At 41.4% G+C, this 27,542-nt stretch overlaps 1 protein-coding gene across 11 annotated transcripts in view; it reads right to left on the reverse strand.

Moving 5' to 3' along the window:
- The window catches only part of trpm3 (transient receptor potential cation channel, subfamily M, member 3), a 128,984-nt gene that overhangs the window by 95,091 nt on the left and 6,351 nt on the right, over nucleotides 1–27,542 (reverse strand). For 9 of the 11 annotated variants that reach the window (XM_088292507.1, XM_088292479.1, XM_088292499.1 and 6 more), the window contains exon 1: nucleotides 11,972–12,463. The exons of the other annotated variants lie outside the window; for them this stretch is intronic. In XM_088292507.1, the coding sequence (XP_088148633.1) occupies nucleotides 11,972–12,061 (90 nt within the window). In that variant the 5' untranslated portion in view covers nucleotides 12,062–12,463. Of the gene's footprint in view, nucleotides 1–11,971; nucleotides 12,464–27,542 lie in introns of those variants that run through there. 11 annotated transcript variants of the gene reach the window in all.

Genomic DNA, 27,542 nt, shown 5'->3' on the forward strand with positions numbered 1-27,542 from the left:
CAGCAGTTCTGCCAAAGAAGCGCAAGAGTTTGGACTTCGCAACAACATGAAGTGCAACTTGATTGATCACCTCGGTGTCATTCGCAGCATGGCTTGGACTCTCCCCAAAGAACTCCTTTAAAATTTAATGTCCTAAGGGGAAGCCATTTCAATCACAGCGCCTCACACCTCAGCAGGCCTTTTCATTACCTTAACAGCCTCAACAGATGAGCAAGAGCGATTCAACGGAAATGCATTGATGGGTCAATTGCTAGTGCATGTACTTAGTGATTGAGTAGGTATTGATCAGCCATAAACAATGTCAAAAAGAGACACGGGAGTATGCACGTGCTGTGAGCGACCCACACAGGGGTGTGGACAGCTCATTTAGGATTTTTTTCCAAATCCCAACTCAGGTCCTAGATCGGATATGAATCAGTTTTTTTGCGAAGCGAGGACAGGTCGCACGTATCTAAACTATGTCATCAAAATATATACAATAAGCGTTACGTGTTGGCGGGGGAGAGTGCTTGGGAGGGAGATCGTCCGTGAATCTGCAAAGTTGTTTTGAGTAACAGTGTTGACTTTAATTTAATCCCACATGAAATATGAAACAGAAAGTGGGCATTTGTGGTGTAGGAATTTAGCTACGCAGACAGTTCATTTAGTACGTGCGGCAATGACGTGATGTCATCTTTAGTAGGCGTCGCTATGAAACGAGGAGAGGGAAAGCCTCGCCTTATATCTCCAAAATATTTCCACCTCCTCCCGCAACGTTTTTTCTAAAGATGATATGATAAAAATATAAGCCCCAACACGCTGGACCATATTTCTTTCCGTAAACACGGACACAGGATGTTGTCTCTTGTGTGTGTCACATCATTGAGGCGTTCCGTTCACATTAGAAGCAGCATTTGTTTTTGGAATGTGAAACAGTACATAACAAAAACAAAAATCTGAACTGGTCATCACGCCCTACAGTGTGAACGTAGTCTAATTCACCATACAGACCACATCTGTTCCATTATTCCCAGCAACAGAAAATTCATTTCATTCATTACTCAACCTAACTGAAATGAAAATAACGGCCATCGGGTTTTTTTTTAACCGCACATTCAAACTACGGTGATTCAGAAGAATACAAAAATCATCAATCAAGCCCTTCCCACAGTTATCTGTCATGTAAAGTCATGGCAAGCTTATTTGTAGATCACATTTCATGTACAATTGCTTTTCATAAAACAAAAAGCATTGCAGGAAAACTAACTAAATATACACATTGCAAAAATCATAATGAAAACTCAAATAATTAGATGAACAAGATTTAAACCAAGCATCAGTCTAGATAAATTAGAAAATAGTGTGCAAATGGGTATTAAAGTAAGAAAATAAAGGATAGATTCATGAGAACGCTGTAGTAAAGAATAATGTTTTCAGCGATGATTTAAATGAACTGACAGCTGGAGCAGGCCTCAGGTATTCGGGGAGTTTGTTTCACAGGCGAGAAGCATGGTAACTAAATACTATTCCACTTTGTTTGGTTCTGGTTCTACACACGTGAGAGCATTCTGGATCCTTCCTCGAGTACTAATACTGTACATTTTGAATGTGTTTTGGTCCATGACTATTTAGAGATTCATAGACCAGTAGCACAATTTCAAAATGCATTCATTTGAGGACAGGTGTGATGTGGTCCAGTTTCCTGGTGTTTGTAAGGTCTGTGGCGGCAGCATTTTAGATTGGCTGCAATTGCATGACAATTTTTTGGATTAAGACCTGTAAAGACACCATCACATTAATCTAGCCTACTGAAAATAAAAGCATGAACGTGTTTTTCTGTCTTAGGTTATACAGTCCAATACAACTTTAGAAGCTGTAACACGCCACTTCAAATATAATCGAACAAAAATACAACAATGACAGTGAAAGCAGTACATTAAAACACAAATTAATGATTGCTGTAATATGCCATAATCTGAGTAAGGGAGAGCATGTAGATATTAAATAGAAGTGTTCCAAGAATGGACCCCTGTGGAACCCCGTATGTGGTCTTAGTTCGCTCAGACTCATGACTACCAATTGAGACAAAGTAGTCCCTATCTTAAGATTTCAGTTATACCAAGACAGTGGTTTTCACGTCATTTTTTTGACTCAGCACTTGTATCATGCATGTTTACCTCATGATATGGCCTGTGAAAAACAGATAGTCAGTCATATTTTTTTTTATTTTATTCTATGTTGACTATTGGTTACTGCTGAAGATAAAAAAAACGTGACACACCGGATTGGCAATTGTGGCAAAGAAAAAAAACTATATCAAAAATATGGTGGTGGCAGCTTAAAAATAATACAAAAATGATGCCGACCAGCACTGCACATACAGTTGAAGTGTCAGTGCTCCCATACGATTTCATGACGATTTATTGCCTTCATGCATTATTAAATAGCCCTCCATCGGCAGTAAACCATTCCCTATGGCAATTTAAAGGTGTAAGGTCAATGTTTAGACTTCATACGTCCACCGCTGGTGTCACGGGCATAGCGATTCTCAATACATTGTGGGAAATGTAGGTGGAGGGATATAGATGGCGGCGTGTGCACGAGTGAGTGCCTGTTTGCGTACTGGTGTGTGGGAACTATCCACAGCTGGAGGTGTTTTGCCAAATTATGCATTTATTCAGAAACTTCAGGTCCTTTCAGTGTCTCATTCTCATAAAAGATTCAGCGGCTGAGTGGTGAGCAGATTCATCCTGTACTGTCTGTTTGTTGCATTAATTCAGGACAAATGCATTTCCGAAACAAAAAACAACAACACAAAAAAAAAGCACAAACATGCGTGACAATTGTTTGCTCGAACCGGAAGACGCTTTTGCGAGCTGAAAAGTTATGTCAGCATTTTTCATAGCATGTGGAAGAATCTTAAACGGGAAATGTCTGACGTAAATGAAAGATGCCCTAATTGGCAGCTTATGTTTTCGCTACTGCTCATTAGCGGCATGATGATTTTATTGAAATCATCCTAAATGGGCTCTTTGCTGCTTAAGCGAGACGCAAACAAGCGAGCAGCGAGGAGGCATCCTGTGAAACTCGTGCATGCCACCAATTGGGAAGGACTGTGAAAGAGAGGCAAAGCCAAAAGGCATGCATATGACAAGACACTCTTTCCTCCACTTTGATCTGACACTCAAGTCGTATCTGCTCGCCACACTTTGGGTTGTGTCAGGAAGTGTGACAGCAAGAGCGAGCGGGAAGGCTGACCTCAAATGCACTAAGAAGTGTAAGGAATATGACTGATGTCTACCTTAGAGCTACTCTGACATCACATGCCACCCAACACTAAACAGTAAATAGGATGGATGTTTCATGTTATGATACCACATCTAAGTGTAAATTGCATTTCCTGTTTATATTTTTACAGCAACTTCCCGTTGTGTTGTTGGAGCCAGATGATTTTACCAACATCATATTTTGTTGTCACCGCCAGATGAATTTGGCACTTTTGTTCTGAAGCACAGTTTCTTGTGGCTCTCGCATCTACTTCACAGTTCTCAGGTTCTGGGATTGAATCCTGGCTCTGGCCTGACTGGATGAAATTCGCATGTTCTCCCATGCTTGCATGGGTTTGGTGGATTTTCTCTTACATTCCATAAACGTTTGTTCACTTCATTTCAATTTAAACAGCCCATTGTGCATAAATGGGAGTGTGAATGTTTCTTTTTCTCTATGTGGCCTGTGACTGACTGGTAATACATTCAGAGTGTAGCCCACCAAAGTCAGCAAGTTGTACAGTGGAACTTCCAATTTTACGCCCATGAGTTCATACAGTTTGGAAACAGAGCAAAACTTTCCACAAATAAACGTCTTCATGGTTCCTAGGCAAACAGGAAGGCATCAGCATATCGCACAAGACTTCACCAAATCTCATGGGGCTTTAGTATACCTCACAAGAACGCAGTTCGGATACCATCATAGGATTGACTTCCAAAGTTTGTTTTGTTTAGTCTTTTTTTTTCTTTTGGGATCGGAGACACTCCAAAAAGAGAGCAGACTCAACAAGGAGTGTTAAGAGAGAAAAAAAAAAAGAAAATATTTTAAAAAAAGGGACTATATTGTAAGGTGGAAGTTCAAAAGCCCTGTTCCTATGGAGTGTCCCGTGTTATGGATTATTTCAACAGCATACCAGATGATGCCGCAGGGAAAACTTCATCATGTCACTATCCTTTGAAAACATCATCAAGCAAATCGTAACACGCCGCTTTCTAGTTCCAACTTAGGGTGACGCAGTAGCAAAGTCATATCCACACAAAATATTTGTAGCGCATGAGGGTTGCGGGTGTACTGGAGCCTATCCCAGCTGTCTTCGGGCAGTAGGTGGGGGGACTGGTTGCCACAAAGACAAATAACCACTCATGCTCACAATCACACCTTGGTCCAATTTAGTGTTCCGTTAACCTACCATGCTTGTTTTTGGAACATGGGAGGAAACACGAGTACCCACACAGGCAAGGTGAGAACACGCAAACTCCACACAGGAGGACCGGAACCGGAATTGAACCTTGCACCTCTGAACTGTGAGGCAGACGCGGACGTCCACTGTGCCGCCCATCATAAAAATCTCATGAAAAAGTATGGTGGGATGCAAAAAATTCTTACTCCATAAATTCTCCATTCCTAACCATACAACATTGGATGATGGGATTGACTTCGATACATTCCATACATGTTGTGCTCCCACTTGATGATATAATATTCAGTGGGGGATATTTTTATGTAACACATTTATTTTTAGCGTTAGACAGATATATTTATTTTTTAGCAGCAGCACGCCTCATGTTTTTTGCATAAGACAGTGTTATATATGCTTTATGATTGTGTGGGAGTGAGAAACAAAGAGGAATAAGAAGGGACAATTGTGGAGCGCACAAAAAAGGAGTGAATGTAGGAGGACAGAGAGACAAGATGAAGAAATGATGAACATTAAGAACTATAAAAGAATGACGTAAGTGGTAGCCTAAAGGATGAATGCCTTCGTTAAAAGTACTTCAAATCAGAAAAAGTGAGGACAAATATGCCTCCGATCATGTATTTTTGTCCATCAAAAACTCATGTGTGTCATTTGAATAACATGTCAGGCCTTTTTTTTTTTTTCGTTCCGAAATATGAGCCATTATCAAAAAGCCATTTTGATAGGTAAGGAGGAGAAGAGTGCGAGAAGAAGAGAATTGTCACCCTAGTTATCTAAAAGCAGGATTGCCCAACTCCGGTCCTTGAGGGCCACTATCCTGCGTGTTTTATCAACCTCATCCAACACACCTGATTCAAATCATCAGCTCATCAAAAAGAGCCGATAACAATCCAGATCATTGAAATGAGGTGTGTTGGACAAGGTTGATGTAAAAAAATAAATAAATGAAAACGTGCAGGACAGTGGCATTTGAGGACCGGGTTTGGACACCTCTGCCTTAGAGAGGCAAAAATAGTCATTAATGTCAAAACGACAGGGGGTATGCGACTGAATAAAAAAAAGATCTTTAAAGTGCCAAATAAGGATAACATATTTTCCATTTCCCTTTATCTGTCAAATTTGATTTGTGCTCACTTGAGCCTCTCAAACGTGCACAAAAATCCCTGTCTTAAACTTGTAAAAAGTGTCAGCCGTCAAAGTTGCCTACACCTGAGAAGCGAGGCGCAGGCTGACAGAGATGAGATTTCAAGTATCTTTGATCAAAACATCAACGTCTGTCATATGCAATGAAAGAAATAAATGGAGGAGGGAAACAAGAAGCGGTTATCAAGGCTGTCTGAGCAAAGCAACAAGTTACAGGAGCCGGAAAAAAAACAATTGTTGCAACCTTGAGTCTAATAAAAACATCCTCACCAAGAATTTAACACATGAAACATAATCCAAGAACAACAGCTGTCCAACAAGGAACAATATGCAGGACTAAAAGTCTGGCGCGTCTTAATTTTCGTGCCGGGACAATTCTAGTTTACTGTGTTTTGCAATTTGCCGGACCGCATCGCTCCTTGCAGGGCCTTCCAGCGGACCGAGCGCGCTCTCTATTGGCGCACCTGACAATTTGGCGACAGAATGTGCCCTAGCCTTTAGACCGGGTGAAATCAGGTCTAAGTTGTGGTGCAGGTGGTGGAACAGAATTTTGGAGGATTTGATGGAGGCAGAGAGACTCTGAGCTGACGTCTGAACAGCTGTGTGCGGTGGGTGCCATTGTATATCAACCATAAAATCAACGTCCTATTTAATATGATCACAGAGTACATCAAACACTTCCAATCGTATTCAATTCCTTGAATACATGTAGACACGGGCATCATCATCATCCTCACGGGGCGATCTCCTTGTTCCTTCTAATCTCACATGTTTCTCTGTTCTCATTGTCGTAAAGATTAGCATTCAACGCACGCCACTGACCCCTATAGGCCGTAAGTGTAACAGCAAAAACCGGACAGCACAGAGTGATCAGTCAAGTCAGCGGTGAAGTCGCTCCATATTGTGTGAGCATTTTAAACGTTAGCTTTGACTTTCTGTCGCAGGCGATTTACTCACAGAGTGCGAGTTGGAATTCAAACTCCCCCAAGGCCATCTTAAGAAGACCATTGCTCTTGTGCAGTGACACCACCCAACGGCGGGTCGATGGGAACCTGTTGTGGTGTATTTAATTGCTGGATTCTCCGTCAGGATAAATGCGGCTCATAGTGCCAGGAGCTTTTTTTGGGGTACCACCCACACTGATGGACAAAGTGTCTATAAATGAAACGTGTTTCGACAGCTTTCTGTGCAGCATGATTGTCGGTCTTATTACACTGACAATAGCAAAGCTCCAAAGCAGAAATTATTTCATTTGAAATTGCCACGTAAAGGTCGAAACAAGATATACCACGAGGTACACAATTTAATGCGTAAAAAGAAAACATCTTTGGCATGAAAATTGTCACCGCATGTCATTAAAGCACAACCACTTTCAGTTTCAGTTGATTCGCAAGCATGCATTTGAATCGCAAACAATAAACGCAGAGACCAAAGGAAGAAACTATTGTTAGCTATCAAAAATATGCAAATGATGGCAAACAGAGCGAAGTCTTGAATGTGTTTGGACAGTAAAGATTGTAAACAATGAGGATTTGACCTTGGACGTTAAGAGCCCACACAAATGCAAACATGTGCACGCAGGCACACACACAAACGCAATACACTCCAACTTTAAATCCTGGCTTACATTTACAGCTTAGACAAAATGGTAATACATTATTTGCCACATTTTGTCTTCATTCCATAGCATACATCTTGGCTGCGCAGCTTCCAGTTGTTTCCAATCTTTTTTTTTTTTTGACCAATCAGATTTCAGAACGCTCAGACTGACGTTAGCAGTTTCCTGTCCTCTGATTGGTTGTGCTTGAATTGCACATAAAAGATTGATTTATAGAGGAAGACAATGTCGGACATTGTTAAAAATTCATTTAAAAGGCACAGTTTAAGATGGACTTTCTGTGGCTGGGTCAACCAACACAACTGCTGGCTGGCTTGTTTCAAACCATAAACTGATTTTGCGCGTGTGCGTGTGTGTGGTAGGAGGGTGGGGTCACTTTCAATTTATGTATGAGTGGAACAGTTAGCTTACACTGACAGGCAAGAGCGAAGAAAGTCGGTCTGCTGCATTTGCTTCAGCATCTGTGGAGAGTATGATGTATTATATTTGAACATTTGATATTGATCTTATTGATTTTGAACAGCTACATTGTAATGTAGATGTCTGGAGTGGCAATGTGACTGTGTTTCTTGGCTTTTGGAATAATTGTCGTCATCCTCAACTACATGAAATGCATCTGCCTCTTTATTGTTGTACAGCTAGTCATATTTTTGTCAATTATTTTACGACATGATGGTTGCTAGCGATAAATCTGTTTTTATTCAGTGCAAATACCGATTATTAGTAGTCGAGGCGGTCGATAAACGATATTTGAAACTGATCTTTGTTTGTTGTAAAAGAGAAAATATTGACAATATAATTGAAATTGTAATATATAATTTATCTTTCATTATTAGGGTCAGCGGTGTGAGGTGCCAGCAGAGAACTTAACTTGTCAAAATTACCCATTTTTTTAACTGACTGCTTATGGGTCGTTGCTTTTAAAAATGACCACTGTCGATATGCGTCAAAATTTATATTAAAATATAATCGGCATCATTAATAAATACCCACAGAACACCTAACTTATTTTTCTTTACAGATCATGACCGCTCCAGTTCCGATCTTATTTAAAAATCACCTGAATAATAATTTTACCATGCCACCCTCGTCAACCAACATTGCGTTTGACTTTGAGAAGTTTCAGTCTACCAAATTCCCATAAGGTCACCAAGATTGACAAGTCAGCCTTTTTATCATGCATGATGTGTGTCATCACATCAGTGTGGGTAAAATATGTTAATAACTAAAAAGCTTGTGGTGCTTTTAGTTGCACTTTGTCACCCCCAGTAGATCGACAAACAGACAGGGCTTGCATTTGCTGCAACATTAACGGTATCAGCGGAACTGCAATAAAAAAGGCACATTTCTACGAGCTAAGGAGGACCGAGAACACATCTGACAGCCTATTTGCTGCCTTCACACTCACATGCACATAAACTAAAGGGCAGCGGAGGGCAGGTAATAACTTGACATGGGAGGAAAGTGCTCACCATGCAAAAATCTGCATGACAGGCCTGTTAGATTCATTTCACACTGACAGCTTGACGTCTACCTCCGAGCATTCATATGCTATGCTATCTATTTTTATGCCTGTAAATACTGCATTGAGTTGAGAGTACGGATGCATCAACACCACTTTTTTCAGACCGAGTACGAGTGCACGTGCTTTCGGTTGAGTGCTGCCCGATACCAAGCACCCGATACTTAATAATGCCATCGGATAAATGCAAATATCATTAAAACACACAAACTTTTTTGACTCACTCAAATATAGCTTTTTGGAAGAACGTGTTTTCACTTGCATTTTATAATACTGTATGGTTTTCTAATGGTCTTTCTACACATTTCACTTAAATGTAGTCTGTAAAACATGGAACACTATTTTAGTTTTAAAATAAAACTGACAAATGAAGTTATACTCAGGACACACTGCAACTAAAAAAATAGGGGGTAGGATTGTTTTTTTTTTAAATGAAGACTGTTATGTATTAGCTCAAAAATTGCACAGAAACGGCAGAGCGATCAAATGAGCCAATGATATAATCAGACGTGCAGTTTTACAGGTTCTCATGCACGCATTTAGACTTGCATGGATTAAAACTATGAGATTAAATTCAAATGCTAATTGCAGGAACAACCAGGTAGATTTTAGGGCTCGCTTGACGAGGAAGGGCCGGGTGGGTGTATGGGGCGGCTGCCGCAGTCACCCAATGGAGGCCATTGTCCATTTTGCAGAGTAAAATTTGTAATTGGCTAAAGATGTACAGTTGTGGTACAGATATTGATGATGGCATCAGTTCATACCTAGTTAAGACATTTAAAACTTCAGTGTCAGAATAAAAAGAGTGAAACAAGGCAAGGAAGCCTCTTATTCTCATAAAATGACAAATTCTGCTATCGTCTGCATTTCACAGTTGTACAATTTCCTGATTGCTTTGGCATTTCTCACAGTGCTTTACGCAAACTGGCTGCAAACTACCATTTATCATCTTGTGTAATACTGTACAGCTCATTTCACATTAATTTTAGCAAGCAGTCTGAGCAACCACACACTAAAGATAGCCCTGTGCTAAATCCTTTGGGTTTTTTTTTCTTTCTTTTTTTTTTTTAAGAGGTCTGGACACTGGGTCGGAATGTTTGCGCTTGAAATACTCTACTAGTTCCAAAATTTTAATTATTGTGTGTTAAAGTCACCACAGCAATTTCCACAAGTGGTCAAAAGATATGGCAATTTTCTCAAATTAGTAGTGAGGATCAAGAAATTTAACACAACCACAATGTGTCCTACCGGTCATCTTCTGGAATTTTGATAGCCATGCGTTCCAATTCGGACACCAAATAGAATCGGTGTTAAAAATAAATAAATAAATAAATAAAAAAAATTAAAATAAAATGTAAAATATAAAATAAAAAATGACCTTACCCCTTTAATAAATGATATCATTTTCCAAAACTGTGTACCCTTGTCCACAAGGACAACCTCTTCTATTTTGCTGTTTGTATGTACAAAAAAGTCGAACAATTCGACCTCCGAGGCATTGCTGGCGCCATGGTATGACATCCACACATACATTTCCAGGCCACATAAGTCGCTTATACTCACTGTAAACCACTCAAAGCCTTTTAGCAGTTTATTAGCGTCCTCGCTTGGTGAAATGTTGACACTGCAGTCGGTGAGATTTTCCATCTTTGGGGCACATCGTCACAGTTTGGTGTAGTTTTAAACCGGATGCCGTTCCGAATGCCTTTCATTCATTTTTATCCGGGTTTGGTACCGGGTAACACAGGCGGTGGCTTAGAATTGGGGTCTAGCATACCGATTCGGATGTTAGCATCGGTGACAGGGATTTGACCTGTGGCGCCTTGTCATTCGTCGATTATTGGTACCATGTATTTTGGAGTTCGTTTACCTAGGAAATTGTAGAGCTTGAGCAATATGCATATCTAACAGTGTAATATGTAATCCATGCAATGAATATTAAGTGCCATGGAAAATCTTGGATTTTGGGGATGAAATGGGGACGCCTCAAAGGGACCTCACGGCCATATTGACTTGAGTATAACTTTGATGCTACGGAATAAGTGTCATGAAAAAGCCAATGAAAAAACAAACCACAAGCCCGGAGACAGTCCTTTGATGCTCAGGACTGAGCATGAGAAAGGTATCGTGAGGTATCACATGACCTCACACACAAAAGCAGCTTTATGCGACTTTATTGACATTTTATCTAAAAATCATTTTTGAATTGTACAACCTCAGTTTTGTTCAACATCAGAGGTTTGTCAATGCACTCGATGCAAAAAAAAAAAAAAAACTTGAGGAATCAAGTCACAGCAGTTTGCACACATTGAGGCATGCTCACACACTCACACACACACGCACGCTGGCGCACGCATACCCACTACTCAAATTCAATCAAGTGTTACAATGAAATCCTTTTAAGCAGGCTATACATATGCAAATGCTTGACATGCGACACCAGCTGTATGCTTCCACATCAGAGCAAAGGACTTCCTCCAAGAGCCTCTCAGGTCACGAGAGGGTGAAGTGGCTCACAAAATACGTGCATGAATACTAAATGGTTAAGCACGTGTCTGTAAACAAGTAATGCAGACTAGTACACAACTCACATGTAGAGCTCACACACTTGCCCGGAGTTAATAATAATAATAATAAGTCGTGCTAGGATGACAGCGATAGCCTACTTTTTGCCCCCTAAAAAAAAAAAATAAAAAAAATAAAAAAAAACCTTACTCTCCGTCAAGGTGCGCAGTTGAATCAATTTAAAAACATGCCAACTTTGGTTTTACGCTGCACATCTACATAGTCGATATCACGAACCTCCTCAGTGCATCCGTCATCATTCATTTAACATCCCGCCTCATCCTTCTGTACAAATCACTTCTCGTCCGTCTCTTACTGTTCACGTCAACCTTTTACTTCCACCTCAACCTTCAGACAAAATCAAACTGAACATTCCTACTTTTCCCCGTTGTATTTTGAATTTTTCGTCTCCCAAATCCTCAAACAATGTCCTTTCATCATTTTACTTTCAATCACTCGAACATCGTGCATCTCCCCACTCTCCATCTTTGTCCTCCCCCACCACGGCAGTTTTTACGCCAGCACTTCTGCCACACTTCTGTCTTCCCGGAAACATCAATTCCTGAGTGCATTCAAAGACATCCTAACACTTGACGCAGAGCCCCTTGAGGCATTCGGCCATTTACAACCTCTTTCATTAAAGTACTGCTCATCCGATCCAGCTTTGTGTTCTTTTTACCTTGAGAAGGCGTACAGACGGCAGGAAGGCTGCGTGGCACAGTTTCCTGATAGTCCAGTTGATTGGCCGCGGCGCATCCAGTTGGTTCATGGTGCCCACTCTTCTCGGTGCCTGGAAGCTTCCCCCGGCACCAGGATCAAGGTGGGGCAGAAAAGGGAGAAGATCTCCAGCTCCAAGCACCACAAAGCGCACAAGTCCCAGGGCATGACCCTCCAGGCGCAACCATTCACCACTCCTGCCAGCAGCACCACTTTGAAGCCTTTTACTTCCCAGAGAAGAAGAAGCGCCCTGTCCTCAGGTCCTTCTCGCTCCCTCCCTGCCCACCACCCCTCCTCAGGCCCACGCAGATCCACAGAGTCGGGGGCAAGGCTGGAGAACCGGGAGCAATACTTTCCACTTCCACCCGTTGGCCATGCAAGACAAGAAACAAGAGTGTGCGGTATTTCCCCAAGTGGAGCAGAGCTAAGGAACGAGAGATAAGAGCGTGCAGAGTGAGGGGGATGCAGGTAGAGAACGAAAGAGAGAGGAGGGAGGGGAGGGGGGGTTGTGAGAAGCAGTGCGGTGCAGAATAGCGCAGAAGGGAGAGCGAGATGGAGCGCAAAAAACGGAGCAGCATAACGGGCGACGAGTTACGTTTGAGGCTGCCTTTCCACCACTGTCTCCCCAACATGAGAGAGGAAGACGGGGGGAGAGGAGGAGGAGACACAATGACTAATTTGCTAATCAACCTGAATGTAACTCAAAATTGAGGAGAAAAAAAACACATGTATGAAAGGTTGTGAAAAAGAAGTGATGAAACAGAAGAGAAGGGCAGGATTGGAAGGGATGTGGTGCGGCACTGGATGATGGTCAAGAGGGAACTGGGGGAACCAGTGGCAGCTCTCTGCTTTACAAAGAGAATTCTGGTGGAGCCTGAAAATGGAAGCAGATGAAGAAAAAAAAAAAGAAAAGGAAATCGAGACGCTGTGTCTACAAGGAGTGCGACCTACTTAGTGATGTGCAGATGCTCCTTAAATTGGTTACGCAAGATATTAAAAACTGGATGTCAATTTTCTGTCTTACAATCCTCGCCAGCTTCCCTCGTGATGCAATTCAGTCCGCTTACTCAATCAAATGAGGCTATCCACAGCAGGAGTTTGTTTTCATAAACATGGTGCACCTTCTGCAATGTCAGATAATACAATAGTCGACAATGTCTGAGCCAATGTATAAACCAGGTGCGGGCAAACTATGGCTCGAGGGCCAAATGGGGCCCGTTCAACGTTTTAATCCGGCCCGCCAAACTTGAAGAAAATTAAATGAATAAACCTTGTTAATGTTTTATTTTCGAAAAATACTCTGGTGTGTCAAACACACATATTGTGTTGTAATGCTTTTGTTCATTTTCATTTAAATTTAAATGTATTTTTTTTTCTCCAATGAGTTGAGGTTACAAAAACACTCCATCCATCTGCTCCTGGTCCGGCCACTCAGTCAAATTTTAGAACCCATTGTGGCCCACCAATCACAAAGTTTGCCCACCCCTGGTATAAACGTACGCTTATACACTCCAAACGACTACTTATAGTGGACTGCAAGCTTTTAATTCCAGGCACGAAAAGGTCAAGTGACAAGGTTACAAGAGCAGCAAAATGGATGGTATAATTACAGAAAGGTGCAATTATTTATTTGTACCCTTGATGACAGATTTAATGGCAACGTGGACACGCTATTAAAAAAAATTGACTTTTTATAAGCTTGTTTGCAGTTAGTTGCATCTCTCTAGTGCCTGCCTGTTTCTGAAAATGTACCGTCTTCTCTTTCCCAACGGTGGGGCGAATGGACATAAATACACCCATATTGAGTTTTCTCATCCCATAACATGTTTAGCAAGGCTTGGTGAAGATCTAAAGCACAGGTGTCAAACTCAAGGCCCGGGGGCCAGATCCGGCCCGCGACCTTATTTTATGAGGCCTGCGAAGGGCAAATCATGAGCGTCAACTTCCTGTTTTTAGCACATTTTGTTCACTTTTAACAACATTGAGATATAAGATATTGCCATTTATTTTATACCAACCCTACCCTTTTAAAACAAACTGATAAATTGTTGAACAAAAAATTACTTACTGGCTTCTGATTGCAAAACTTTCAGCTTTCCATCAATTTGTTGTGAGTATGCATTAATGTAAGGTGATCAGAAATTTCTATGCATTCACAATCATAACGGCCAACGGCCAAACCATAACTACGATGTGGCCCGTCCACGAAAATGAGTTTGACACCCCTGATCTAAAGCCACTTTCAAGTAATGGCCAAAATCAGCTATACAGACTGAAACACTATGAGAAATACACACATCCTTCAAGGCTGTAATGTCCTTTCAAAGCAAAAAGGTAAGCAGAGCTGCACTGTGTCTTGTGTGCACAGATTAGCGTTCTCTTCTGAGGACCACCAAATAGATGGACTGCTCCATAAAATTGGTGACGTGGTGGTGGTTATCTGTTTGGTGTTGTGTCCATGAGTCACAAGCACGCAATGTGGCATATGAAGTGCTGCCTCCATGAATGAAAATACCTAAACTCATTTTATGCCCACTCTACTTTACCACCCACACCCAGGGCTCTGCTCCTGTTCCTAAAAGGCATTTTAGTAGCAATGCTCAGGCTCCACCTCATGCTATTATAGCACTAGGAAAATAATGCTGAAAGAAGTAACACTGTTACTTAAATAAATGCCGCTTTATGTTGTTTGGATAAAGACCATTTTGGTCATCCGACCAGATCGGGGGGCCTGACCATTCTGCTCTGCTCTGATCATTACCCTAGTGTAAGAGCAATAAAGTCTTAAACTCAGGCCAATTCTAACGCACTATAAGCCTTTAGTCTTTTTCCACCCCAACTTTTAAGGTGTAGCTGATCTGTATGAATGGCACGAACACAGCCTGGTGTGATGAATTTGAATTTTCCACCTTTAGAGGTAGTACCAGAACCGTAAAGCAGAGGCCGGGCGACAATGCCTATATGGAAGGCAATTCCACAATGGCACAAAGTTGACTTCTCCAACCTGTTGAAAAAGAGGCTCATGATAAATGCAGTCACGCACTCGTGATGAATAAAGTATTATGAAGTGTATTATGTCCCGAAAGACATTAACATTCTCAAGGCTTCAATTGAGCAGACAAAAACAAAAGGAACACTTAAAAGCTTTTCTCTGTGCAGGTTTAAGGAATATTTGGTGCTTCTCTGTGTCCACTTCGGATTACCACGTGTATAAAACACTCATCAAAACAAAGCATGTGCATAACATAAATTACCAAATTGGGATGTGAAAGATTTTGCCTGCCTAGATTTGTTAGGAGGAGGGAAGAACTCACTATAGGTTCGCACATGCTGGTTGATGGGAGCTGGGGAATATCATGCTCGAAAACAAACTAAAAAAATTATAAAATTGCAGCAGCAGTTCAAATTGAAATCAGTTTGGCTAAGTGCATGTGCAAAGAAAAGTTAAGCTGACAAATATTAATGTGCATGTCTTAAAATTGCAAACTTTATAGGGAATGGAAGCTGAGCTGTAATAAAAAGGAACCGATTTTGAGAATTTTGGGGATTGAGTGAATTGAATCACATATTAAAGACATGAAATAAGAACACAACGCCTAATTAATAGATGTCCGCACTGCCCTCATGTATACCACAATGTAGTCAGTGCATATCAAATGTTGCCCAATTTGTGTGTAGGTCAGCACCTCATAGTCACAGTGGGTGTGTTACCCTGTTGGCAGTCAGCAAGTGACATTAAGAATCTTCACCTCACCACCCATCAGCTCCCCGGGGGACCTCCAAGACCTCGGAGGAGCTGTCCATCATGTGCATTGCTATTCAGTGGGGAGACCGTGTGTGCGTACATGCGTGTTTTGTAGTCATTCTATAGAGCAACCCTTGACTTCCATCCTTTTGTGCGTGGAAAATTATTTTTGTATTGACATTTTTGAAGAAGAAGAATGCTCGGATAAGCTGCCGTCTCCCTATTAGACCGTGTCACTTATCAACCGTGAAATAGGCATCGAAAATAGATTTCCTCCCTCCTGACTCTAGATGGCAGCCTACCAATGCAAAAATATTCATCTGAGCCAGGGCTGGTGTCAAAGAATACAAACTGTAATATGTGATACATAATGAACTGATAGAATTGTGGATGTAGTCTGATCATTAAATTCCTCTTGCGGAGGTTTGGAAGCAAAGCTTTTGGGAGTCCCTGCGCCTAAAAAAAAAAAATAATAATAAATAAATAAATAAAAAATTCCTTGACCACTAGGGGGCAATACACACACGCACTGGGCTCCTCTTTAAATCAGTTTCAGTATTTCTCACATTATTAATATATACTCAGGCACTTGCAGACAACAAGACAAGACAAGATGAGATCACAAGTGATTCATTTCTCTCCCAGGGAAATTAACTTGGCAAATGCACAATTTTTCCCCCCTGAATTATTAAAGGGTTTCATTTCTGTGGCCATAAATCAGATGAGGGCACCACTATAAATATGATCACAAAGCTTTAAATCATTGGCGTGTTGAAAAACAATCAAGAAACCAACACAGAGTGTTATTCTTCTTTGCTCTTGCGGTTTTACAGAATTTGCATGTCCTTGTCATAGGGCTAGTGCATCTTTCCGGGTGTTCATCATGTGAGGTACGCATAATTGTACTTAGCATCGTGGTGTGGAGCAAGACTGAATAGGTGTTCTGTGACAGCTTCGCTCCTTACTGAGGCAGAGCACAGCAGTACATGCTGACCCTGTGACATCATCTGTCTGCCAAGTGACAGGAGTGAGAGGCAAGGTCCTTTCCCACTTGTCAATCAAACAAAACCAGGCAGTTTGCTCTCGGGGAGACGGCAGACACAAAGTGATTGAAGTCAGAAACTTGGTAGACGCATTCATATCTCATCAACCTAACTGACTAAAAGGATGTTCCTGAATGAATGAACCAGGGTTCTTCATTGTCAATTTAGAGCACTTAGCAATCCGTTCAGGGATGCTGGCAAACGTCTTCATTTTGTTTAAAGGAAATAATGGGAGTAAAAAAATAATCTGTTTGGGAATGCCAATCAGAAAAACAAATTACAATTTACATTTTCACATTCTTTAGCTCTTTAACATCGAATGACAATCGTGTATCTAATGTCTCAATGCATTTGATTTTTTTTAACAATAACTGTTATAAACTTTCTGTGGGACTAAAACATTGAAAACAAATTAAAAATGTAATTAAAAACAAATAAGTATGTGGAGATCTGATGAGTGAGCTTAACCACGTTAGCTCGACTAGGACAAACTTATAAATAATGGAGACATTTTAAATTCAACTATAGATCGAGGAATGACATTAATTCTCAAGTCAGGTCAGCGTCTTCTAGCTCAGAAATGGATTCTAGCTCTGGTGCCTCTCACGCTTTGGGCTGTAGATGTGAAAGAATATTTCTAGACCATATAGCAACCATTTTTCTGATTGACAGTTGAGTGGAGCATTCCGCTATTAGCGGATTCAGCGGACAGGCCCACAGCATTTGAGAGCAAGGACAAGGGCTTTATTTTTCTTAAGAATGTGTAGCCTAAATTGTCTATGTTTTATATTACAGTAATCTTAATTATTTTTACTATATTTTTAGTACATGGTGGCCGACTGGTTAGGACAAAAGCCTCACAGTGTAGAGGTGCACAGTTCGGTTCTGGCTCCGTGGCGTTTTCATGTTCTCCCCATGCCTGCGTGGGTTTTCTCCAGGTACTCTGCTTTCCTCTCACATTTCAAAGACATGTAAGGTATGTTGATTGGATGCTCTAAATTGGCCCTAGGTGTGATTGTTAGCGCGAGTGGTTGTTTGTCTTTGTGTTGCCCTGCGATTGGCTGGCACCAGTTCACGGTGTCCCCCGCCGACTGCCCGAAGGCAGCTGGGATATGCTCCAGCACCCTTACCACCCTCCTGAGGAGAAGCAGCTAAGATAATGGATGGATGTTGGTTTCATACTGCTTGAATTTAAGAACTGAACGGTAGAGATTGCAGAAATATAACCTCGATAGATGACCCGATCCATCAAAAAGTACATTTTGCACCTGACGGTAACATGGTCAAATTTCTGGAAAAACACGTGACTGAAGGCGTGTGCTGACAGAGTTGTGCCTTATGGATGGATGGTGGAAAAAGCTGTTATCTAATTTGGCTGCCTCTGTGTGATGCTTATTCCCAGGAGGATGCTTGGGATGAGACAGTTCAATACCTCTCTGAATACACACGCACAGCAGCCCCCTACTTCCTTTGCCCTGAGGAAGCAGGAAGACCTCTGCTGAGTCGTGAATCGTCCTCCATCTGGAGAGGGGTGACGATTATGAGCCTGCGTATGGTTCACACCATACACATACACACGCATGCTTTGTGTCTCCAATATCTCGAGTGAAATTAGAGTGCTCTGGCACTATGGTAGCAATCTTTAGAGTTTAACATTTGGTAACGACCAAAACGTCTGCAAATGTTTTGTTGCTCCGCTTCCTGAGCATCATCAGTGACATTTATCCGCAGCAGAATGGCTAAGTGTTATCGGCAGGCAAAAAGGAGCGTTTGACCAGACAACCTTGTTATTGACATAGTGAACAAGGAAAGAGGATGGAAAATATTTGAAATAATGACACAATTAACTCCATTCATCAGTTTAGATGTATTCAACATTACTGGGCACAACAAAACAACACTCGACCTGCCTCTTGGGGGGAGGTAGGGCTTTATTTCTACTGACACATTTTTTAAAAAATCTTTGACAGAAATTGTTGGTACAATTATAAACAGCTTAGGTGAGTGGAATTTAAAGGAACATGATCAAAAGAAAAATCCTGTTCTGGAGAAACGCAGAGCAATGCCAAATAAGTTTCCCTTGGAGAAAGAGTGGAGTCAACTGGAACAATAATCGTGTTCAAAACAGCGTTTCCCCATTCCATGAGATCATCATAGAGCAGGGACCTCATTTACAACACGCGCCAGGTCTTGACACCACTGAGAGACTGTTTACACGCGTCGGTAGGCGGCTGTTTTAGTTGGCAATGGGACGAACCATTAACTACTCAATGTTTGTGTCACAACGATACCATCAATGAACTGACAAAATTACTTAATGACTTCTCCGCGCAGCTAAAGTCCCGACATGTCAAAATGTGTCTTGATATGGCCTTGATCAAATCAAATCCTTGCGACACAAGCAAAGAGCAGTCATGTAATGACTCGTAACACCACTCATATACTGCAACTTGAAATGCTGCCACATCTGGCAATTTGCATACAAAAGCTTCTACCGATGGTGGAGGCGTCATCCCTGCTCATAAGGAGAAATTAAAGGTGGAAGGTCTTGCGCAAGGACATTTTGCTATCGCCTCTGGAGGAGTCACTGAAATTCCAATTATGTGACAAACACTCTACCTCCTGATCCCGGGCAGAGAAAATAACACAGAAAGCACGATGCAGGACATTTGGGGATTGGATGCAGAGTACATGCTGCAGGGACACTTTGTGGGCTTGCTTGAAAATCTTTTTGGGAGAAACTAACTTCATGACGATCATCTAAGCATAGCATTTTATATTACGACGTATCGTCAAGTGCCGTTAGAGTCCTTGAGAGGTGCTTTAGATATCTCAGCAACATGACCATTTTATTATGCGCATACATGAACATGGATCCGAAGCACGTCCACAAGGCAGTTGTCGGACGAGAAAACAACTTTGAGACAGCATGATTCAAATAAAAAAAATAAATAAATAGTGGAGAGAGGAGAGCTGCAATATTTCCCCCTCCAGTTAAATTCAATCTCTCAGTCGATATTACAGCGAGGTTTATGTGGCATTTGACTTTGAGCATTCAAAAACTAATAAACTACTAATTAAAATAGTGACCTAAAAAAAACTGGTGTTTACATGTGCAATTTACGACTTGTCTTGACCTTAACAGCTGCTGAAGTTTGAGAACAACACAAAAGGGTTATTCTATCCCTTATACTCAAGCAGCCCGCCAATGATGCGGTGACATGAGACAGAAGCACACAAAATTACTTGTAAGACATTAAAGGAGATGAGGGAATGGGATTTTGGGAAAACGAGTGAAAAAACAAATTAAATACATTTCTGTTCACGTCTCCAAGTTGTTTGGTAGAATTGCTCTTTTGCATAATGTCGCTGAGTTAAAACGACTGAAGCGGCAAAAGCTTCACACAAATGGCTTTGAGAAAGAGAACGTGTGTGCTTATTTGTACTTAAAACAATATTAGCAATTCACCAGGGCATTATTGAGAACAATGAATATGCTGAAACCAAATCAGCCTGAATGGTGCATTTTTAAATTCATTAGTCCCTTAAAGGGGACGTCAAGCACCAAATAATTCTATTTGTTTTCACAAATCGAAACTTGGCATTCGGATTGTTGAATATGAGTTAAGTAGCAAAATCACCCGTTTTTAACCACGGCAAGGGCCGGCCATGTTGTCACTTCTGTCGACTGAAAATAACATGGCAGTTGCTAAGGGCGATCCCAGACCAGCCGGGAGACAAAGGCCCTCCAGCGTCTCCTGGGTCATCCTCGGGGGCCTCCTGCCGTTGGGACATGCCTGGAACACCTCACCAGGGAGTTGTCCACGAGACATCTTAATCAGATGCCTGAGCCGCCTCATCTGGCTCCTCTCAACGTGGAGGAGCAGCGGCTCGACTCTGACGAAGCTTCTCACCTTATCTCTAAGAGAGACCCTGCGGAGGAAACTAATTTCGGCCGTATCCGAGATCTTGATATTTCGGTCACAACCCAGAGCTCATGAGTGTAGGAACGTAGATCGACCAAGAGCCTCAACCTTTCGGCTTACCTCCTTCTTCCCCACGACAGACTGACACAGCGTCCGCGTCACGGCAGATGCTGCACCGATCCGCCTGCCGATCTCACGAGTCGCGCATTTCTCAAATTAAATGCGCATTTTGATGGGATCCAGGCAAAGCTCTAAAATTGTTTGACATGGCACTATTGGAGCCGAATATTTTTGGGGATGTGACTATTTTTTGGGAGGCCTCTGCTTTTCTGGAGTGAAACCAGTTAGCAAGATGAATTCTTCAAACATCGTCACAAGTCACGCATGACCTCCTAGAATCCATAACTAACATATTGTTGAGCCAACTCACAGTCATCAAGAGAAGAAACATTAATTTCCCCGTTTAACACTGACCTTTTACGGTCACTTCAAAACAACCACAAGCCAGACAAGGTGACAAATGAAGCCGCACCATAATCAAAAGATCACGATTGTTATCCTTATTATGATGGATAGGAAAACAAGGAATGGGGAATAGCAAATTTGAATGATATAGTCATGCATACAACATAATCATTGAACATTATAACCCAAAAAGGAAACACTTTAGTGTTACTATGTCGCCACACTAGAGATCCACTGGAGATTATTAAAATACATTTCTTATGGGTAAAATCTTTTTGGAAAAAAAAAAAGACAGAGGACTATTTATTATGATGATTAATGATAATCGAAAAAAAAAAAAAAAAAGTGAGGCATGTCCAGAAAATAAAGGCCTCTGTTTGAGAACCTGATCTATTGACACAAACCCTAGTAGTGCCAACCCAATTTAAGAGTAGTACTATATTGCGCTCTCGAGAGACATGAGATCACTTCAGTGCCCATCTGTTAATACCTTTAGCTCCCAAGTCTCTGCTGTCAGTTCAGGGATCCCCGGGGAGATAACACACACCACACAACACGTAATACACACAGGCCACACACACACACACACACACACAAATCTATAACTGCAAGATTAGCTTTAGTGCTTGCCAAGCTAATCTTCTGAGTCAACAGAGCAATGCAGACATGGCTCAATGTCAGAAGGCACCAGAATGAACAGTCGCTCATTTCGCTCCAATTCAACTCAGCCGACTGCTACCTTTAAATCTCTTTCTTTGGACCCTGTGAGGCTTTGCTATGCCACCCATCGGGTTCAAATCCATCATAAGCACATTCTGTTGCACAGGAATCAATAAGAACCAGATACAGTACACTTAACCACGGGACTAGTTGGAATCTACTGTACCTTAAATTGGCATTTTGAAGAGTGGGGAAGGGATTTGCAGGTAGGTCATGTAATACTCTGTAACCCACAAGTAGCAAGAAAGGAAAACTCACACTTCATTGTCATTGTAGCAAAATAGCTATTGGGACAGGCAAACAGGCAAAGGCAGGGGTTGGAGACTGAGGGGGATTCCAAGGAGGAAGATCAGGAAGGCTCAATTCACGTAAAAGTGCTGAGGTGTCTTGCATCGCCGCGGATCCAAAAAAAGTATTTGTTATCAGCAGAGCCTTAAATAGGTGGGCTGACTGACAGGCAGAGGTGGATGTGGTTTGCTTGCAGTGTGGAAAGCATTCTATTTGCTAACTGTGGCACTCTGCCAGGTAAATTGAAAATAAAAGTGTCCTCTTTCATTTTGTGTTCATTCATGTTCCAGTCATGCCAGTGTTTGCTGCAAGCAATGCACTCCTTTGCCGTGCAGATCCTTTCCTTCAGCAGGAGGGCAAACGTTTTGGGATCAGTCAAATTCTAAGATGTGAGCTACTATAATACGTGCAACCTTTTCCTAACCAGATTTTGAAACGGTCAAGTTGCTTTTGAATCATGGCTACTTTTAGGTCATGCCAGGCATCCAACGGGAAGGGATCGACAGCTTCAGGTGAGCCTTGCCACAATCGGAGGAATTTTTGACGTCAGAAAACTGGTCAACTGCAACAACAAGATTTCTCAAACCCTGAAGCTTTATCGTGCCTGCAAAAAAAAGAAAGAATCGGCAGTATGCCAGAATCATCAAAATTCATGGAGCACATGTGTTTCTTCGGATTTTTGGCACAGGTTATCTGTTTAGCATTAGCATTCCATGTCATGTTTCTGCCAACATTCACCTGGTCCTCCCAAAAAGTCAGAAAAGTCAATTTCCGGCCGTACTGGGCTTAAGTTTAACAGTCCTGACTATACCAAAGAGCCAAGTCAAGTCATGACTCTCAGTTGGTCTGAAAAGTGCAAGCACACCAATCTTTAGTCTTGGTCAGCTTTGCTGTTCTCTACAGTATGTTTACACATGGCCCTAGAGAATCCAACGTACATCAGGCATGTGGATGAAACAGCGCATGGTACAATCTTCTTGTCACTATAGCAACATTGGTATACCGTCATCACCATCTTAAAGTTTGGGGTAATAAAACAATACCAATAGCTCATTTGGTAATGGCTTTTATGGCAATGCTGATTATTGCCACACCAAGCATGTAAGCCTCAAAACGTACGGCTCACAGCATCAGGCGCTTCCACTTCAAAGCTACGGTTCAAAGGCAGACATCAGCGGATCTCCATTCATAAATACTGACATCAATAAAACCATAGTTACATTGAAATATAAAAAAGCTTCCGTCGAGAACACATCACTGTACGTGTCTGCTACATCTGAGCAAGAAATCAGATGAGTCAGTGGTACTACTTTATCTCTTCAAAGATAACTTCTAGAAATACATGGTTGTAGTTTAAGATACTGCGTATACAAGAGGCCCACCGGAGTTTTACGGCATTCCTAGCATAAAATGTTAGACGGTTACGAACATGTGCAATTAACTGGTTTGTATTTTTATTTTTTTTTTTAGTTCAAGTACTAGAAGAGTTTTTCCAGACATCCACCCATTATCTATTCCGCTTCTCACTAGGGTAGCAGGGGGTGCTGGAGCCTATCCCAGGTGTCTTCGGGCAGTAGGCGGGGTACACCCTGAATTGGTTGCCAGCCAATCGCAGGGCACACAGAGACAAACAACCATCAGCTCTCACGCTCATGACCTATCTTGCATGTTTTTGGGATGTGGGAGAAAACTAGAGTACCCGGAGGAAACCCACACAGGTACAGGGAGAACATGCAAACCCCCCACCTCTGCACTGTGAGGCCATCGACCTAACCAGTCGTCCATCGTTATTTGCGCCGTGAACCGAGGACACCTTGTATTCCATTAAATTTGAAAAGTTGTTAAAAAAAAACTGTCACGTTCCAATACAATGGTCTGTTCAAATAAAACGGTCAATTTTATTCTGTCTTTTTTTGCAATAGGGAGGACTAGAGACATAATTGTGTATTGAAGCAATTAAAGTTAAACTGTGATGAAACCAGACGCGGCATAATTGATTTGGTCTCATCTAGTTTGTAGTCTAAAAAAAAACAGTATGGCTCAGCTATATTATGTTGATCTGCATTCACGCAGACCTCCACTCGGCGATAAAGAATATAACGATTCACTTCAGAAACTTTGGTGAAAAGCCCCATCCCTTTAAAATGATGATTCAAAGAAATATGTATTTCATAATCAAACGATGAAATGTCCTTTCTAAGTCAAATGTCGACCTCGAGTCGCAACTTTATCTAAATTGGTCTCAAGCAAACAATTTACAGCATTTGCATATATATGCCTGTTGTGCAACATCTACTAGAAGAGAACAATCATGCAACACTTTTGACAGATTTTGGCATTTTCCAACCACTGCCCACACACAGCCACCCAGGAATAAAAATAATCAATGAGGGCTAGTTTTTGAAAGACAGCATAAGGGGGGGGGGACTTGGGTAGATCATATTTCTGCATTGAAAAATTGAATGGGAGCTGTCTAAATGGCAGCTGTCTGGGGTTGAAGCATGACTGAGCATCTCTGAAACATTTCCCTCTCTCGAGTGTCTCCACTGCTGTTCCTCTCCTCCTGCGCCTGAATGAGAATGCATTAGAAGAAGAAACTCCAATTCTAAAGCTATGATCAGAGCCCAGACTGGAAATCTGACAAATCCATTTGAAAAGCCACTCATATCGACAGTGCGAGAAGAAATACGCTTTTAAAAACAGTCTTGAATACCTTTTCCCACCCAAAGAATACAGCAAATTGAGAAACTAAAGATGCCCAAGAATACCCGATACTTAATTTGGCATTGGATGATAGAGCTGTTTTATTACAATTATTACTTGAGTAACGGAGAATGATTTTGGAGTAAGTCATGTGTGTCCTTGTGATTGTTACAATTCAGCTGCACAAATTGTAACCATAGTGACTATAAAAGATATAAAAGAGACTCTTATATCACACTGTTGGTCACTTGAGAGCTGAGTTCAATAAACAGAATCTGTGCAGTGTGCGTGCGTTTCAAGACAGTGTGAGTTGTGAGTCTCTGTGTGACAAGAGTAACTTTAGAAGCACTGTCTGAACAATTAATTAAGGTTAATGTACAACTTTACATGTCCACTGTACATCTCCGTGACAACTCATCATCGCACTCTAGGAGTACCATGACGCATATTGGATTGAACATTACATAACTGTTCATTTCTTGACAACCGGGTGTATTGTCAGTTATTTTGAAGGATATATTTTTTGCACTGGAGGTTGCTTTTGTGCTTTACATTAAATGTGTTTTATAAATAAACAGAGACATAATAAGAGGAAAATTGCTCTCTCCCTCCCGCCCCCCCCCCCTCTCTCTCTCATTTACATACATGATAGTCAATGCTGTGACTGACAGAGAAATGTTTCTTTGCTTTTTTTTTAAAGTTTCATGTCTACATGACGTGGTCAAAATAATCCCGGTTCACATGGACACGCAGAAAACACAAAAAGCATTGCTATATGCAAGTCACGCAAGTAATTGGTGACTTATCTTCACACCACAAATACATTTTTCCCACTATTGAAACACCTTCCACCACATTTGCTGCTGATGAAGAGTTTCTTCATGAGACTTCAAGCTTCTTCTAAGTTACGGTTGCTACGGATGTCAGTCAATAACCCCGACACCCAACATCAGTGGCATCAAATAACCATCGTATTTGTCCAATCTATTGAAACGTGCTAAGCGGATTACATGTCAGTCCAGCAGTCTAGTCTTAGTTTCTGACTCAGCCCACCACCTCACTGAAGGAACTGGAGATGAAAGGTGTGGTTTGAATGCCACAGAGACAGGCCAATTACTTGGATCTCACACACACACGCACGCACACCCCCCCCCGCACACACGCACCCCCGCACACACACACACACCTTTCCCTGGCTGTCTGCCACATGCTGCCTACCTCCGCAGGACATTTTGCCACTTCCCTTTGCTTTGTAAATTAAATTCCCTTTAATTAGTTTGAGGTGCATTGTTAGACACTAATGATTTACTAATAGGTGGTGGGCATGATTGTTCTGCCACTTAGTTAACCAGTACCACTGATTAAGTGAATGATTCCATAGTGGAAAGGATGTGATGCCAACTACACACTCAATAAAACAAGTTCAAAGAGAATATTGCTGCAGATTTAGTTAAGGGGTGTGAAACAAATTTTTGACATTGGCTCCAACATATATTAGTTTTATCTGAGACGACTGCAAAATATTTCATATATTTTTCGCAACCAATTGAAATTGAATGTAGAGGAGATGGAAGAGAGTGGAAAGCAAACAACCCAGAATTTTGGAGCCCTAGCCATCTCTAAAAAATACTCTGATAGATCCCTAATAAATATAATGAAGAAATTAGCATCATTCTGCAATTGGCGGGCAACCAGACAAGACAGCTGCAATCGACCCTCGTGAGGATAAGGCAGTTCAGATAATGGATAAAAATTATTCTTATCGATAATAATAATAATAACAATTCGCCCTGTGGGTTATGAAAACTGACACAGAGGACTATACACTCGACTGAACTCCCGTCACGTCCAAAATTCTGTTTGTGGCAGGTCTGCAAGTCCAACCCTATGGATTTAACGTCCACACATAAACATTCTAAAATAAAAAATAAAAAATAAATTAGGAAAAGTTAATTGCCACATCGATACTTTGTAAATGACTTTGAATTGAATCTTTTCAGTAATTGTTCTCCTAAGTAATAACGGCATCCTAATCCCTGCCAAGCTATGCACCATGAGTAGTGATAAAGTGACAAAAACAATAGGGACGACACACTTGTCTTCATGCGATAGAAGATAATGATTTTATTGGGTCATCCACAGAAAAATATTCTGGTTAATTACTACTGTGGCAATCATCATGGACAATGGCATATACCAGATGCTCACAGTCCACCCCAGAGTGCAACTCCAAGGCTAGCCAATTTCCGGAAAACTGATAATGGCTTTGGCGTGTTGCGACAAGCTGTCCCTACGTGTAAGACGCGTAAAAAGCGATGACCATCTTCCTAGCTTCTAAATACAGACACAAGAAACAACCAAACTCTCATTGGGGGTTATTGCTGTATGATGCCTATGTTTGCGTGTGCTTCTCTTCATTATAAAAATAAATACATCTTTTTTTAATGTATATGTAGAAAGAATTTGGAGACCAATGCAAGCTCTGTCTCCCCTTTTCGATAATTTCAGTCACTGCGTTATCTGCAGGTTGAACATAACGATGATGAGCTGAGTCATTTTAAGCGGTTCCGTGCAGGGATTTGCTGTAACCAAGCCAGTTAAAGTTGACTAACAGGAAAAATATTTGTTTTCTTTCCATGTGCA

The sequence above is a fragment of the Idiotropiscis lumnitzeri genome, chromosome 1, assembly GCF_059441095.1.
Source record: "Idiotropiscis lumnitzeri isolate Australia: NSW breed Sydney's pygmy pipehorse chromosome 1, RoL_Ilum_1.0, whole genome shotgun sequence".
Lineage (NCBI taxonomy): Eukaryota > Metazoa > Chordata > Actinopteri > Syngnathiformes > Syngnathidae > Idiotropiscis > Idiotropiscis lumnitzeri.